Raw genomic sequence first — 18324 nt, 5'->3', positions numbered from 1 at the left:
TAAGTTGGGGAATCCACATGAAAAGCCAAATAGCACTTGGACACCTTGAGAGTCCAGGATGCATATCAATATACTGGAGTTGCAACACTCTGGAAGGCATGCAAGACCTCTCTTTCATTCATCCATATTCACCATGTCCTTGTAATGTAAGACAATGTTATGACTGTCTTCTGCATCAACAAGCAAGAAGGAGCAAGATCCATCTCCCTGTGTGCAGAAGTGGTCAGCCTGTGGAACTGGCGCATCAGCAATTGAATCACCCTCTCAGCAGCCTCCCTTCCAGGGAAGCAAAATATGGTTGCAGATGCCCCTAACAGATATTTGCAAAAAGAAAGGAGTACTTGTGGCGCCTTAGAGACTAACCAATTTATTTGAGCATAAGCTTTCGTGAGCTACAGCTCACCTCATCGGATGCTTATGCTCAAATAAATTGGTTAGTCTCTAAGGTGCCACAAGTACTCCTTTTCTTTTTGCGAATACAGACTAACACGGCTGCTACTCTGAAACCTAACAGATATTTTGCAGTCAACCACAAGTAGGAGCTCTATGACTTGGCATCATACAATACTTTCACTCTATGGGGAACCCCAACTCAGGATCTGTTCACCTCTCAAGAAAACAGGAAATGCCTCACGTATTGCTCCAGAGGCACCCTAGGTCACCACTCACAGGGTGACACTCTGCTTCTTCCTTGGTCAGATCAGTTCAACAGTACCTTCCCTTCACTACTGCTCCTGCCACGGGTTCTACACAAAATCCAGCAGGACAGAGTCATCCTGATGGCCCACTTCTGGTCCAGGCAGTTTTGGTTTCCCAACCTCCTATGCATGTCACCCCGCCCACCTATCATCCTCCCAGTGTTTCCCAAACTCCTGACTCAGTGGAATGGCAAGATCAAGCACCCCGATCCACATTCACTCCACCTCAGGGATTGGTATTTGGATGGGCATCCATCTTAGAATGTTCATGCTCCACAACCAAGTGAGACAACCTTGCTAATAGTAGAAAGGACTCTGCTAAAAGATGTTACATATCTAAATGGAGGCGTTTTTCTTCTTGAGCATATCAAAGAGGCATTGTCCCAGAAACTGCAGATATACCTCTCATCTAGGACTATATCCTCTCTTTGAAGACATCAGGATTGTCCATCAGGTCCTTCTGAGTCTGCTTGGCAGCAAGTAGTGCATACCATCCCCTTCTGAGAACTACTCAGTCTTTGCACATCCACTGACAATAGATTTTGGAAAGGACTAATCAGAACCTTTCCACCTATTCAGAAGCCTACTCCCCAGAGGTACTTTAACCTTGTTCTCTTGGTACTCACAAGGCCCTCCCTTTGAATCTTTAGCTTCTTGCTCCATGTCTCTCCTTTCCATGAAGATCACTTTCCTTGTAGCCATCACCTCAGCTAGAAGGGTTGGTTGGCAAGCATGAAGCAATGATGGCAGATCCTCCTTACACTATATTCCATAAGAACAAGGTTTCTTTGCTTCTACATCTCAAATTCACCCTTAAAGTATTTTCAGAATTTCACCTTAACCAATCAATTCACTTACCATGCTCTTCCCAAAACTGTACACGTCTGCAGAGAAATTAAGACTCCATTCCTTTAATGTTCAGCGGGCCTTTGTATTTTACCTGAAAAGAACAAAACCAATCAGGAAATCCCCAAGACTATTTGTTGCTATAGCAGAAAGAATTAGGGGGCACGCCATCTCCACCTAGAGCAGTAGGTACAATATACCATGCCATGCCACCCTTACCATAAATTAATAATTGTAACAGTGATGTTTTCACTTATTTTGCTAATTTAAAATGTTCTTGGTAGACATATGCCTGGGTTGAAATGAAAGGTACTGTATCAATTTGAATCATATTGCTGTCATATAACAAATACTAAACCTTATGTTTTTTTAGATGTACAGGTAGCATGTATAGTGTGTGGATGCAGCCCATATAACACACAGAGAGCTGTATATGCAGCCCACAATCGTAAATAGGTTAAGAACCACTGACCTAGGGAATCTCCAAATGGATCTCTGGCTGCATTCTACTCTGCTATCCGCTGTTGAACCCCCCACTCCCTTCAATGGGGAAAGAGCTCGTTCCACCAGAGCACAAACTACAACAATGGCATCATTTAAGGATGTTCCCCTCCTTGACATCTGTAAGACAGCCACATGGGACTCCGTTCATATGTTTGCAAAACATGTCCCAGTGTGGGACTCCTCTGCTGATGCCTCCTTTGGGATGGCAGTTCTCAGCCCTTCCGTCTACATCCTCACGCCCTCCTCCTGCTTAGGTACTGCTTGTGAGTCACCCACAGTGGGATACAATAGGGACATCACTCAAAGAAGAAAAGGAAGTTACTGACCTGAAATTGGAGGGTCTTTGAGATGTTTAGTTTCAATCTGTAGTCTACTATCCTCCCTCCTTCCCCTCTGCTTCAGCTCTATCTAATTTGTGGTAGAGAAGGAACTGTAGAGGCGGTCAGTCCACTCTTTTTTTTGTTCCCTTGGGTGGAGACACAAGGTGAGCCAGGGTGCATGCACAGACCACCAGACATTACTTTCAAATTCTCCGGCTCTGGGCACATAGTGCACATGCATAAATCACAGTGGGACCACACATCTCAAACAGCCTTCAGTTACAGGTCAGTAACTTACCCTTTTAGCCACTGCTAGCTAGCACTGGCTATTTTTAGGAGTCAGTTTGCCCCTTACTCTCTTATTATTTTTCTACTCTCTGCTCCTTGCAAAGGTCTTCCCTGTGCTAATCCAAACTACTAAGAAGTCATTTAATATGGGCCAACTTATTTATTTCATCCCTATTTAATTTTTCTTAGCTGTATCATTTGGGCATCTAGAGGTGCCTGTCCAGAAAGTCTGTTGCATTTATGCATTATTTCAGGAAATTCTGCTTGCAGACCTAGATTTGTAATTCCACATATTTTCCACTTAGTTTTACATTGTGCAGATATAGATGTACTTTTGTTTGTAGAGGCTTCTTTGGAAATGTATATTGTGTAGAAGTCTGAAAATTGACATACTTATTTAAATACTGACATGTAGGAAGATAACTGATGAGCACAACTCATTTAGCCTCTTACTTGGATTGTTGTTCTTATGTTTTAATATTACAGCTAGTCAATATTAATGCCCATAATCCTCAAAACATTTTTATCTTAAAATTGTTATTACTACATATGTTACTTTGACTTTTTAAGAGGTACGTGTACATTGTAATTGATCCACTTTCCGTATACTTTTGAGTTGTATGGTGCTATCTGTGAAGCAGTCCCATGATAGTGAAGTACAAATCGTGACTTTCCCATTTAATTAAACTGTTGAGTTAATCACAGTTACGTAAAAGATGGGCTATAAAAATAAACTGATGCCTGTAGCATTGTTTAGTGCTTTCAAAAGCCATTTCTCATTAGGACTGTGATTAGCATTTGTTTTATAATGTTCCAGGGAACAATTGTCCAAAAAGATTGTGGTTTTAGTAAAATAAACCTACATAAGAGTTGAATTACAGATTCATTGCAGTCTATCACCTAAATCATTAATTGGAACTGAAGAAATAGTTAAGCTTGAGGAGGAAAAATAAAAGTGTTTGACACTTTCACAGTGTCAAAAGGATGGCAATGTACCATGCCAGCCACAGATGAGAATATGAGTGCGTAGTGGGTCACAGCTTCTTTTCTTTTATAATAAAGGACAACTCTGCTTCTTTGCGCTATTTACAGATATTTTCTCCACTATTGTTTACATTTAATAGCCTTTTTAAACTAGTTCAGTATCAAGAAGTGTCTTAACTATTAGGCACTGGACATGGTGCATATTTGCTATTATTTTTGACACCTATGAGACAGATTTAAAATACAACATTGTGGGTTTCATTCGTGTATCCTCGTCATAAAATATATTGATCCATTTGTGTGAAATAGTGCAGGTCTTTCAAAAGCAGCATGGTGGTTGACAGGGCAACTTAAAATGCTTTGTGTTCTAGTCCTTTTCCTTGTGCAAAGTCGAAGTACAATGAGATTTCATATTTTATCTGTTTCATTATGTCCAAGAGCTTTTTCTGGAGTAATAGTTGACAAGATAGAACTTATTCAAATGTAAAAATAAAAAATAAAATCAATTACAAAATTGTCATGGCTAGGTTGCAACTGGTACTTGATGATGTAGTGAAATGAAATCCTTACACCTGAGCAACATAGTGTATTTATAATCGCTATTAGAATTTGAACCTATCAGGAGATGTTGCTAGAAATGCCCATCACAACTCCAGAGATGTACACATTAATTTCAGAATAATGTTGTAGTTTGAGTTTTGGAATGAAAAAGTTCAGCTTCGTTGAAGCACTGGAATGGGTTACCTAGGGATGTGGTGGAATCTCCTTCCTTAGAGGTTTTTAAGGTCAGGCTTGAAAAAGCCCTGGCTGGGATGATTTAGTTGGGGATTGGTCCTGCTTTGAGCAGGGGGTTGGACTAGATGACCTCCTGAGGTCCCTTCCAACCCTGATATTCTATGATTTGAAAATATGGAGCCCTCTCTGATATTTTCTTAGGGGTTCTTTCTCCTCCATCCTGGTATTTCCTGGTATTCCAAGGTATTTCTCAATCCTTACCTAAGCCACTGATTCTTTTACCATTATTATCTATCACTTGAAGACTTGACATCAGAATTGAAGGTCTTTTTTAAAAGATATGCTCTAGCTCAACCAGAAGTTATGGGCATGATGTAGGAATAAGTGTCACATTTGCTACCCACCCATCTGCCATTTACATGCTCCCCCTCTCACTGTCTTCTCCCTGCTTTGCCCATTCACCCCTGCATCCCTGCTGCTCCTCCATATCGCGTCACGCTCCCAGTGCTGTGTGGAGAAGCAGCCCCTTATCGGAGCACTTAGCTCACCAACAGCCTGGATGGCAGGCTCCTTCCTTCCCCCCACTGCCTCTGGCTGGGTCAGCGCCCCAGGGAAGCCCAAGACCCTCCGGCCTGGGGTGCTGGCCAGGAGGAGCCGAGCCCTGCGTGTGCTAAAGCCCCGCACAGCATTGGCACAGGGTAGCCTCTCCACCCCTCAGCTAAGCTCTGGAGTGGGGGGGAAGCAATTTCCAGCCTGTTCACCCCCTGAACCTGCAGGATCCACAGCAACCCCCTGGGCAGGAGCTTAGCACCCTCTTCCCCCCCACCCCTCGCCCGCCCTGGGTCCTGCCCCCAGGGAGCATGGGGCTGCTTTGACCCCTAGGCACCCTCCCCTGTTGAGCCACCTCTCTGGCTAGGTTTGCTGAAGCCCCTGCAGTCAGGTTCACTGTGCCCTGGTGCACAATGCATCCTTAGAGTTTAACCCCTTCCTGGCCTCGCTGTAGCCAGGGGACAGGAGGCGGCTGGATTAGGTCCATGGCCAGCAGCAGCCTGGAGGTGTTAGCTGCAGTTTGACACAGTGTGGGCAGAAAGGGAAAAGCTGCTTCCAGACACAGGGGATGGAGGCAGGGGGAAGAGATGAGCTCTGCAAAGACAGGTCATCCCTCCCGCCCTACCCCCCAGTGACTGGAAGCAGCTCCCGTCCCTGCTCTCCCACAAAGTGCCGAAAGGCTGCTGCTGGCCACATTCTGGTGTGAACCCTGGCAGAAATCTGGGGAGGGGGGACATGTGACCCTGCATGCCCCCATTCCCCATGTGTTGCCTCAGGAAGACGCGGCACTAGGTATCAGGAGAGGCAGGTCCATCCCAGGGGCCCAGCCCAGTATGGAGGGTGGAGAGCACTGGGCAGGGAGGGGAGGCTCAGTTAGCCATTCCCCCCGTGTGTGAGAGAGGTGTATGGGTGTGTTTCACCTGTGTGTGTGTGTGTGTGTCACCCCTCCCTGTGTGAACCGTAAAGTCTTAAAGATAAGGTAAATAAAAAGAATCCAACTATGCAGTATTTCTTTTTAACAGGGGCTCAGTCAACTTGATATATTAATTTGACTTGTTTGTACTGCATAGTTCTGATTGATTGCCGTCAAACTCACTTGAATACGAGTAGTTTTACCAGGTGTCCAGTATTCAGCATTGGGAAATATGGTCACCCTACCCAATGTGCTTTTTTCATCCATTTGTTCATCTATTTGTAATTTAGTTTTTAACATTTGTTATGATACTATAGCTGGGCAGGAAACAGTTTTCCCATAACGTGAGTGTTTTGAGATTTCAAAATTTTTTCTTGTCCTGAAATGGGACACAGTAAAAACCTTGAAATTTTTTGCGAACCAGAAATCTCTGAACAAGTCAGAAGAGCTCAGCTGAAATGTTTCATTTTGATAATTTTTTAAACGTTTTGTTTCACTTTCAAACTTTTTATTTTACATTTCTTTACTGTAAATTTATTTAAATTTTGAAACAAAAAGACGTTTTGACCCAAAAAGCAGAACTTTTTGTTTAAAAAAAAATTTAAACCAGGAAATTTGTCCACACTGACCCTTTCCCACGAATACTTTCGGTTTAGACTTTCTGGCAAAAAATTCCTGATTAGCGCTATATAATATGTAATAGTTAATGTTCTGTGGCATTACAAATTATGTAATACAAAACTTCACTAACACATCTTCATTGAGCAATGGGAAAAGACTGGGGCAAGCAAATGATGGGCTGTGAATATTAGCAAATTACAAATTAACAATATTCTACTATAGTGTCAATTTAAAGCATTAACGTATGTGAGAGTAATATCTATACTCACGTGTGTACTGGACACGTTTGGTGACTTCAATGGGGAGCCTTGCCTGAGCTGGGCCCTGTTATGTTCTTGCACAGGTATGGTGTCTGAAGGTAACTTTGGCCCTTATCCAACAACTGCATGCATGTGGATTCAGGGGTCTACCCATGTGGAGCCAATTGTAGGTCTGAGGCTCTTATTATCCAGTATGAATCTACTATCACAGGTGCTTTAGATGTACAATATAGCCTTAAGAGGGAAAGTAGTAAAATGTTAATTAATATCCCAAATGTTTCCCTATGTTAATATTAGAAAGTTGTATCTCTTATAACTGTTATTAATATTATGTATTATAATATTATAATGTATTGTTATATTAATATTATTTTCATTATAAGCATTAAAATTGTGTTAGCAAACTTGTTGAAATATTGACCCAGTCCCTCCACTCACCTGAATATGCCTACTGAAATCAACAGAACTACTTGGATGAGTCAGATCCACAAAATAAGTTTGAAACTGGATAGATTATTTCAGGCATCTTAAGAAGAATCATTTAAAAGTTTAACTAATTGTTATGTGTATGTATTTAGAAAAAATAAGCAGAACAACCATAGCCTTTAAACCAAATTGATTTCCGTCAGTTTATTGAAGAGAACCAGACTCTTTCAGAATTACCCCTGGAACCTTGATGTGCAGCAGCAGCAAAATTGGTGCTGTGTACAGAATTATTATTTGTTAGCACTAAATCCCTTTCTAGCTGTGAAGTTTCACATGGTTCACTGACTTTTTCATTTCCTGTGTGTGTGTGTGTGTGTGTGTGTGTTGTTTCCCTTTCCCCAGAGATTTGCCTTTTGACTAAGGGCCGCCGCACTGCCAGTGTCAGAGCCGATACATACTGCCGTCTCTATTCCCTCTCCGTGGACAATTTCAACGAGGTTCTGGAGGAGTACCCCATGATGAGGAGGGCCTTTGAAACGGTGGCCATTGACAGACTAGACAGAATAGGTATTGTTTTTTTTTTTATATTTGACTTTATTCTTAAAAGATTAACTTTTTCTCTGAGTGGAAATCTAATATTCCAAAATTAAACCCTTTTTAAAAAAATTACCTTACTTTTCCGCTGCAGGAAATGTTCTGTTGATTTATGAATAAGAAATGTGGTAAGACAAGAAGTTCTGCAAGGTTATTTTTAAATACTAAAAAAGACTTTATTTCAGTCTGGGGTTTATTTTCTATACCTTAAGTATCAAGATTATTATTTATTAATCATGCATAGTGCTGTTAATATGCACCACATTGTTCAGTGCTTTAGGTTAGTGAAAAATAGATAATATTTCCCTGCCCCATGTAGTTTATAGTCAAAGAAACCAATGCTGAGAGGAGCTCAGTGCTTTCAACACCCACAGAAGCCAATGGGAGTTGAAGCCACTCTGTGCTTTGCTTGAAGCCCTCATTTACCTCACAAGCTGGTTGCTATGGATTTGATTTCCAAAGGTGCTGAGCATCTGCAACTTGAATTGAAATCGCTGGAATCTGCTGATGTTCAGAAAATCAGGTCTAAGATGTCCAAGTGAAAGACAAAGTGATGAGGTAGAGTCTCCACCACTTGAAATCTTTAAATCAAGATTGGGTTTGTTTCTCAAAGTTATGCTCTAGTTCAGCTAGTGATTGTGGGCTTAATACAGAAGTTATTTGACCTTTGTTATGCAGGAGGTCAGACTAGATCATCACAGTGGTTCTTTCTCACTTTAAAATCTGTAACTCCTGCAAGATGCTGGACACCTTGAACTCCCACAAGTACGTTCCAGGATCAGACCCTAACAGAACAGACAGACAGAATTTTCACTCAGTAGGGTTGGCACTAGAGTTTAAACACTTCACCAAAGTGGTTTAGTTTTAGCAGTTTCTTTAAGTGGCGATTGTAGGGAGCTTGAAGTATGTTAGTCATAGGGGCACAAGAAGGTGTACACGGCTTAAAATATTTACTATGAAAAACAGGCAAAGAATTCAATATTTATAACAGACCTTTGCTAACATTTATTTAGCAAATACATTTAAAAATATTTGTGCAAATATTTTGCAGACATAAAAAAGGAGACTAGCTTTTGAGAATGTGGTGCACTGAGTTAGCAAATCAAGATGCTGCAAGCTCTTTTGTTCTGGGATCATATCTTTGATTATGTCCTTGCACAGAACTATGCATGTGGTCAGTGCTTAACAAAGAATAAATATTATTAATGGTAGCATTTAATAGAGTTTCTATTAATAGGAAATCTACAGATGACAAAAATAGTACAAATTCTCATATAAAAAATAAGATCAATTTAGTTGGAATTGTTATTCCTGTATGTCTGATTCAGTTGATACACAGAGAAATACTGCCTGCCTGTACCTTCACAGATGGGCAAAACACTGACAGCCATTAGTCAAACCATAACCTGTGAGAGATCCCAGGTATTCAATTTACAGTGATTATTACACAACCAGGTACCACATAAGCAATGAGTTAATATTAGGTCACAGATATTTAGAGATTACTTCTCTGAGTCTGGTAGTCACTAGTTACAAATGTCTAATAATTAGTTCCAAGAAATGTGCTAAATAGCAGATATATTTATAATGTATGTAACAGTTTAGTATGCAGGAAATTAGGACAGCTTGATAAAGAGAGAGATTAATTTTTTGCACTTAGTCTAGTCGCTTTTCCCACCCCCTGTTGTTCAGTAAATTGTCATGGTTACATGTTGAAAATAATTTTAATAATAATGGTGCATTATAAGTAAAGAGGTACCATGCTGATTCAGAAAGTTCACGACTCTCTCAGTGTACGGTGTTGTTAAGGCAGGCAGTTTAGCTACAGAGCATGTGGGGCGTGTAGCAGAGTCAGCTGGTCTGGGTTGTGTGCGCAGTCTGAGAGCTACTGCAGAAGTACCCCAAGAGTGGTTCCGCACTGCTCCACAGCTAGGAAAGAAGAATTCTTTCATCCCTCACCCCCTAGGAAGATCATTACAGCACTACTATGTAGGCTGTCTGACACCCAGAACTTGAGCTGTACTGCATGACTGACAATGGACTTTGTGTTCTATCACGGTCTTAAGACACCTTGCATGCACTCACACTGTGAGTGTGAGAATCTGTTACTGGGCGCCAGACCTGCTAACCCATCTGCTCTTGTACCTCTTTCTTTCTAAAGGAAAGAAGAATTCGCTTCTCCTACAGAAGTTCCAGAAAGATCTCAACACTGGAGTTTTCAACAATCAGGAGAATGAGATCTTGAAGCAGATAGTAAAACATGACAGAGAGATGGTGCAGGCTATTGTCCCAGTTAGTCTACAGCAAATGCCAGCACTGAATTCTAGCTCTTCAACCACGGCATCATCATCGCGAATCAGGACACAGTCTCCTCCTGTGTATACTGTGACCAGCCTATCTCATGGAAACTTGCATTCTCCAACACCGAGCACGCAGGTGCCCCAGCAAGCTGTCGTTCTCTCTCCTTGCTCTTACACTACTGCAGTCTGTAGTCCGCCAGTACAGAGCCCTCTGGCAGGTCGAACTTTTCAGTATGCATCCCCAACTGCTTCACAGTTGTCACTGATGCAGCAACAGCAGACGCCTAGTTCATCGCAGAAAAATGAAGTTCACAAGAGTACACAAGCCCTTCACAACACTAACCTGACAAGAGAGGTGAGGCCTCTCTCTGCCTCACAGCCTTCTTTGCCCCATGAGATTTCCACTTTCGTTTCTAGACCTCATCCAACGGTGGGAGAGTCTCTCGCCTCAATTCCACAACCTGTCTCTAGTGTCCAAGGTCCAGGTATGCAGGTTGGGAGCAGAGGCACTGTCCCTCAGAGAGTTGCTCTCTTCCGTCAGATGTCTTCAGGAGCAATTCCTCCTAACCGAGGGGCCCCGCCGCCAACAGCTGTTCTACAAAGGGATTCTTCCACAGTCTTAAACACAGACCAAGAAGGAGACAAACCGCGATTTGCTTCAAACTTATGATCCTTGTTAACTGTGAAAAGCAGAGACATTGTAATGAACTGAAAACATCCCAGAAACTATTTTAGCCTGTTTCCTGATAGACCCTGGCAGCCTACTATGAAACAAAATATTTTAGACAGCTCTGCCCTTCATAACGAATACAACGTATAGATCCAAAAAGGCATTTAAAAGACTTGGTTAGAATTTGTCTTTTTTTCATTAAAGGAGCCTAAATTTTGTTGTAATATTATTTGTTTTTAATGTGTGTTACTTTAAAATTAATCTAGCATATTTCTCTACTTCTGAAGAGATGTCCTATTTCAATGGCGGGGGGGAGGGGAAGGGGGACAAAAATAACCCAATGATAATACACTTTATATGTTAAATGACCGTATTATTTATTCCAGGAAATAAACTTAAAAAAACACCCCTCAAACTAGCTAGGAAATAGCACCTATTGAATAATAACTTTTAACTTTCATTAATTGCATTTCTGTATAAAAATTGTAAATCATTTATCATGGAAAATCAATCATAATCTCCCATTTTATTGGTCCAAATTTCATTTTAGTGCTTTCCATTGACAATTAGATTGAAGAAGAAATATACTCCAGCCGTATGCAGTAGAAGAACTAGCATTACCATTGCTCTGGATAATTGTAATCTCAAAACATGTAAATCATTCTGTTATTTCAGAAAACTGGGTGGACTTCTATCTTCATATTGCAAAAGACTTTGATGAAAACTATAAATATTGTCATTGTAAAAAACTTTTTAGACCCAAACAAAAATAGCTGCTGTGTGGTGTATCATTGCAAGGTCTTTGTTTAGAAATTTAGTTTCAGCTCTTCACTTCATAACTTTACAGTTTTAAAATTTATTAAATTTAAGAGCAACACAACTGTTAAATTGTAATACAATGGCAATGTTACTTTTACATGCACTGTTTTTATGCAAAATTGTACGCTTGATCCTGCAAAGTGCTTGTACTTCACCAATGCCATCACTTTTCTTCCTTGCCCTAAACAGCATCTGAAAATAGTCCATGCATGCTTTTGTAAAAAAACAAAAATCAACAAAAATATAGGTTCAGTCAGCCCTTGTAGGAAAAGGCTTACAGTAACTTTTTGGCTTTAGAAAATGATAAGCATTCATTAATTGTGTCTACCTTAAAATTTCCTATAATGCTGACTCTGAATCTCTGTTTTAAGGCTAGAAGTGAGATTTTTCATTTAAAGGATTATTCGTAAACCATAGCTTAATTTAGACTTTCAGGTGCTTTCTGTGTCTTCACTGTAGTTTTGTAGTTGACTGTGGTGTTAATTTAAAAGAAATAAATAGAATATAGCATCAAGTCTGTCTGGGATTGCACGATTTGGTCTGTGTATATTGTAATTAAATGGATAGTATATCCTATGGCATGTAGTGTCAAACATAGCCCATAGATATGAGGTTTATTTTTTTAAAGTCTTTAAAAATAGAAGGGAAAGGGTGACAGAAAGCAGGGTTAAAGCATACTGTTTTGTGAACATTTTCTTTCGTTTGCTCAGATCTTCACATTATCTTGTGATTCGACAGTACCTCCACAAAAGAAGTTCTTTAATAATCATTTGTGCCTGACGTGTCACAGTAAAATAGAAATTGAAACGGAATATGTCATAATTCAACTATTATTGATAAAACAGCATTATGAACTATAATACAAAGCATATATCATATTCCTTAAGAAAAAGCAAGCCAACCATGGGAAAGGAATGAATTCAGAGGAGGAGTTTTTGCCATTAATGCTGGCCTTAATGATCAGTGGTAGAATTAAATAACATCACAAACTGCGTATTGCAGTACATTCAGATATACATGAGAGCCAAGTAAATGGTCTAAGGCTAACAGAGCTTGAACCCATGCTGCCTGTTATGCCTTTTTACTTAACTGGGTACATCAAGCTGAAAAAAAAAAAACTTTTTAGAATTTTTGCCAACTCCCACTCACCAGTACAAATCAATGTAATTATCCCATTAACATGCTGCTGACATTATTAATTGGAGTGGTCAGGAATAGTGTACAAGGAAGCAATTGTTAAAAATGTTTGAAGCATTATGGATACGCTGCAAGACCATTTATTTATCAGTACAATGTCCCTTATTTTATTTTAATACTTATAATGAATTAGATCCAATTTATCAAGATCATATTCTGATCCTTGACACTATTTAAGGTTTACATTTAATAGGTATAATGGGGTTAGTAGTGAAATATTTTTATATATATATATAATTTTATTTAAGCACTATGAAGAAACATTAATTCATGTGGTCTTTCAGTGAAACCATAAAAAAATCTTTTTAATGACTTTGTAATCGAGTGGACAAAATCTAGGATTTGTATGTTAATTCAATAAAAATGGTACAGGGTATACAATTATATACATTATATATATATATATATGTATGTATGAATGTATATATACTTAGGTTAAGAAACAAATGACTCACATTCCTGTAATATAAATGTTCATTGCTAGTTCCAGAATTGACCTATTTTCTCTGTACATAAATAAGCCCATATGTATGGAATCTCACATCTGTACAGGATGAAATGTATTAATGAAAAGGTTGGATCTTACTGCTGCTGGGAAGACAATAGTTTAACTGATTCTTTCAATGACTGTATGATCAGGGATGAGTTAGATTTTTTTCTTTTGTCTTTGCTCAAAGCCATAAATATATATAAAAAGATTATTAATAAATTGAACAAAATATATAAAAATGAATATTTGATTTGATCTGATATGTTTATAACCAAGCACGTCTTGTTTTATCATAAAGTGCAGATTGTCTGCTATTTTTCCTTTTCATAACTTCCAAATTAATATACAGCTGATATTAGAAAAAACATGAGTAATTATGGAGAAAAGGTGGGTGAGGTAATATCTTTTATTGGACCAACTTCTGCTCATAAAAGAGACCAGCTTTATAGCTTACACAGAGCAAAAGCTTGTCACTTTCACTGATAGAAGTTGGTCTAATAAAAGATATTACCTCACCCACCTTGTTTTTCTTATATCCTGGGACCAACACGGCTACAACAACCCTGCAAACAATGAGTAATTATGGACACACAATAACTTTAGAAAGGAGGAGGACTTCGAATATTATGAGACCATTTCCCAGTATGCAATATCTCCTGTGCAGGATAAAGGAAAATTGTATTCCAAAATATTCTAATTTTTGCTAAAGCTCTTAAACTAATAAGCTAGTGCCATTAAAATGTCCCACTTTTTCAAATACAAATATTTGAAACTGAAGTTTATTTTTAATGCAGTTTTGACTGTGCCTGGGTCCAATCCAAAAGAGTTTTTTGTTTTGATAAATTGTATTCTGTCATATTTTTCAACGTTATAACATTATCTCACTATATTTTGCGAATCCCATATGATATACATCCAAACTTTTATGCAGTTTGATACCTATTTCAAGCAAGCATATTTTTAATTAAAACTTTCTGAAGTAGCAGGAAACCAAAGGCTTGATTCTGCATCAGTCAAGTCAGTGGGAGTTTTTTCCAATAATTTGAATAGGCGCAAGATACTAAATAATACTGAATAATACTACCCCAATAAACCACAGGTTTTTGTAATTATACTTTAAGAAGAATGAATGGTTGTATTTGTAAATGATGCCTTAATGTGCATCATGATTCGATATCTCCCGACACAGATACATTCTTCATTCATATTTAAATGATTTTGTATCTCATATTGCTAAGGTCAAATCCTGACTTAAGTCATTGCAAAACTCCCATTGATTTCAGTGGAGTCAGGATTTCACCTGAATTTTTTTAACAATGGGCCAAATTCTGTATGGATATATCCCTTGCTCAGAACCACTGAACATGTATAGGGATGCAAAACAGGGCCTCACATGGGTCCGCTGCCTCGAGTCTTATTTTTTCATATAATGTGTGTTCTGGAGGATTTTACAAGATTCTGGAGAAACACTTAAAGAAGCACTGAAATTCCATTAATCTGCTCATGTATGGAAAAAGTGTCCCTAATTTTAGGATTTAGGAGCTGATTTTGCCACTGCTGAGCTACACCTTATACTCAGAAAGAACAGACTAACACGGCTACCACTCTGAAACCTGTCACCTTATACTCATTCAACCTGATTAAGGGTGGATTGGAAGCAAAACTGAACCATAGTACATTTTATTTTAATCAGTAGAGTTCATCATTCATTGATTCGCATCTGATAGGACTACACCAATGCTTATGTTGTTGGTGTGTATTCACATTAGTTTACTCACCAATTCAATATGTCTACCCGTGTGAATATGTGCTCAACACCGTGGAGGTTGCTCGGTATAGCCTATATTTAGCCTAAAATGTCCCTACTCGTTCTGAAGTATTTTTCCCCACATTTTCTTTTTAAACTTTTAGAACCAGTTTCACTATAATTTGCCAACAATGTTCAACCAGAAAACAAGATTCAGATGTTTTGATCTTGAAACAAACCACTATCTCAACTGCACTGAGAATATGTGGTCATTTCAGCAACTTTCCCTTCTCTCAAGCTCTGTAATTGCTACCCCCTCCCCCGGTTACATTCCTTTAATTTTTAGATAGTCACACAAATAAGAGAGTTTCAATATAGAAACAGAAAACCATTTCTGTCATAAATTATGCACCTATGCCATAAGCATTGCCTCATAAACCCCAGCAGATGTTATAACTAAAGCTGATTGAGCTCTTTGTTGTGCACAATTTATCCTTTGGGTTTTGGTTTACAAATTGTCCAAGAGCAGATCATGTGCCTTTGGTAAGTTACAAACCTATCTGAGCCTGTGGGTTTTCACAAACAATCAATACCAAGTGCTCCTTTGCATATTTAATATTCTGAATTTGTGTGCTGAGGTCTGGTGATGTGGTTTCTGGGCCATAATTAGATGACCTTTACAAACAGGAGTAGTGCCTGACAAAATCATTGCAGCATTGAAACTGTCAGAAAAAGGGTGGGTAGCACTGCAGAGTGCAACAAGGTAGCAGTAGGATAATTGGATAATTGTCCTTTTTTTCATAAAAAAGAAAAAAATATTTGGCTACATACATGAACAACCAGGAATAAAAATATATGGATTCCTTCCTTACTGAGGGAGGAAGAAAGAGACATAAGACATTTATTGACTTTAACAGACTTTGCATTCAATTCCTTCTCCTTCACACATACACCATGGTCTAGATGGTCCTTAGGAGGGGGATAAAGAAGAGGAAATGCTAAAGGATACCATCTAGGAGTTTTCTCCAAATCATTCTGTATGCAGAAAGGGAAGAGGCACACCAGCACTCATCCACTGAAAGAGTCACAGATCCATCCTCAAAGCCTGCGATCCCAGCAGAGAATCTGTGTCCCTGCATTGGCTCTGGGCACCCCAGAGCACCACTTCCATCCCTTACAGCACAGCTCTTGATTGTGGCTGTTCATGGACCCATCTTAAAGGGGGGGTTGTTTCTGATGAGGGAGAGGGGATGCTGAAATGCTAATACAGCCACCGGTGCCAGTGTCCATGGGGCTGGTGAGGAGCTCACTTCCAGATGTGAGGAGTGCTGTCAAGTACTCATGTCCCTCTTCTATTTAATGTTTTAGTTCCAACTCTCAGGGGTACCTCACGCACTTGAGGGGCGGGGAGAAATGCTGTTAAATGTTCCATCATTTCCTATATATTTTCTATAGCTAACAAAGTACAGTTACTACACTTACTGATTTCTAGATTTCTGACCTCTATTGATGTAGCTGGGTGAGTATGTGAAAAATGTCCATTAACCATGTCCATCATATTCATTTTGATCGTGTTCACCATCCACCACACATGTATTTTTCAGTTCAAACAATGTCCTTCAACATCCTCCATTTTGTTTTTTAACAACTTAGAGTGACATGAATTATTGCTCAAATTGTGGCTCATATCTCAAGAGCCTTGTCAAGCATCTTGGGCTGAAACACAAGCATTTATCTTCCCCATACACAAAATAGATTCAGCCACCACAGAAGGTACCAAGTTGAGTCTGAGTGATGTTATCCACAAAATAATGGGACTGAACTGCTCATCAGGACTTCACAGAGGTTGTGATGATGCTTCCTGAACTACAGCATAGGATCCCCCACTGGTGTTGTAGTCATCTTCTCTCCTACTTCTTTATTTGCAGGTCGTCTGAATCACGTTGGCCTTTGAGAGTGAAACCAGGGAGTTACTGTATGGTGGAGCACAACACATCACGATAACATCCACTGAACCAGCAACCATTGATTTGTTAGCAAGGAAGTATTTTTCCTCAGAGTCCCTGGCACCCTACAATGCAAACAGGTTATTTGCTTTGATAGGTGAAGTATGCCCCAGCCACAAGGCAGAGGAGCAGCAGGTTGAGTCCAAGCAATAGGCAGGTAATGGTCAGGGGATAATCTCCACCACATTATCTCAACATCTCTCTAAACGCTTTCCAATTTATCAACATTATTGAACTGCGGACATCAGAACTAGACAGAGTATTCCAGTACTGGTCGCATCAGTGCCAAATACACAGAAAATATAACCTCTATATTCCTACTCAAGATTCCCCTTTTCATACATCCTGGAATCACATTATCCCTTTTGGACACACCATCACACTGTGAGCTCTTGTTCAGCTGATTGCCCCTGAATCCTTTTCAGAGTTGTGGCTTCCCAGGATAGCGTCCTCCATCCTGTCAGCATGGCCTGTGGTCTTTGTTCCTACATGTATAACTTTATATTTAGCTGTATTAAGTAGGGCTGCCACCTGTCGGGTTTTCACCCAGACAGTCCAAGTTTCACCTTGTGTGTCTGGGTGCAATTTGACAGCCTTGATGTCTGTTTTTTTTTAATCTGGGGGTAGAAGGGAAGAGGCAGAGCAGGGGTGGGGCTTTGGGGGAAGAGGTGGAAAAGGGGTCAGGGCCTGGGGGAAGAGGAGGAGCAGGAGGACCCAGATATTCTCTACTCTTTTTTTCTCTTTCACCAGCCAATTTGGTCCACAGAATCCCTATTTCTGGGATGATGCATGAGCCAGAAAGAACACAGCAAAATTTTCTTTTCCTAGGGCGTGTGTTTAGATCTGGCAATTAGGAAAAAATATTTGTTCACTTTTACCCTGAACAAATTTGACTGGGAGTCACTGGGCCCCACTAAACACAAAGCCTCACAATGTCACTTGTCAGAATGGACCTCCGCTGTAAAGAATACTTTCTGGGAACAATGTGGTTGTCTAGTTGCATCTCTGACTGAGCTGAATCTGTGTTTATAACAGCATATTAGGCCTTGCACAGCACTGCATTATGTTTTCGTGGCACTAGGTGCGATTTTTCATTTTGTATATCATTTTCAACCCATTGCAGTCACATTACCTTATTCTGCAGTCATGGAAAAATAAAATGCTTAAATGATTTGAGAGAGGGGAGTTTATCTGAGAATCTAAAAGTTTTTATCTACAATTTTTATCTGAAAGGCTGGATGTTAAGTTTGTGCTTAAAATACTGTGACTAGGAAATTTGTCCTTTGAAACTTCTATATGTATGCACTAGGCAGGTCTGATGTAGAAAGATTTTTCTACCTACTGTTAGACTCAGACA

General features: G+C 39.6%; 1 protein-coding gene across 2 annotated transcripts in view; it reads left to right on the top strand.

Annotated features, from left to right (window-relative positions):
• HCN1 (hyperpolarization activated cyclic nucleotide gated potassium channel 1) overlaps window positions 1-13457 on the top strand; it is a 302872-nt gene extending 289415 nt beyond the window's left edge. The window contains exons 7-9 of one of the 2 annotated variants that reach the window (XM_043547368.1): window positions 7547-7711; window positions 8201-8296; window positions 9900-10024. In XM_043547368.1, the coding sequence (XP_043403303.1) occupies window positions 7547-7711; window positions 8201-8280 (245 nt within the window). In that variant the 3' untranslated portion in view covers window positions 8281-8296; window positions 9900-10024. Of the gene's footprint in view, window positions 1-7546; window positions 7712-8200; window positions 8297-9899 lie in introns of both variants that reach the window. The other variant, XM_043547367.1, reaches the window with a different exon arrangement.
• Window positions 13458-18324: the final 4867 nt, after the last annotated feature.

This window comes from Chelonia mydas, chromosome 5, assembly GCF_015237465.2.
Source record: "Chelonia mydas isolate rCheMyd1 chromosome 5, rCheMyd1.pri.v2, whole genome shotgun sequence".
Lineage (NCBI taxonomy): Eukaryota > Metazoa > Chordata > Testudines > Cheloniidae > Chelonia > Chelonia mydas.
This window is presented reverse-complemented; position numbering and strand designations above follow the sequence as displayed.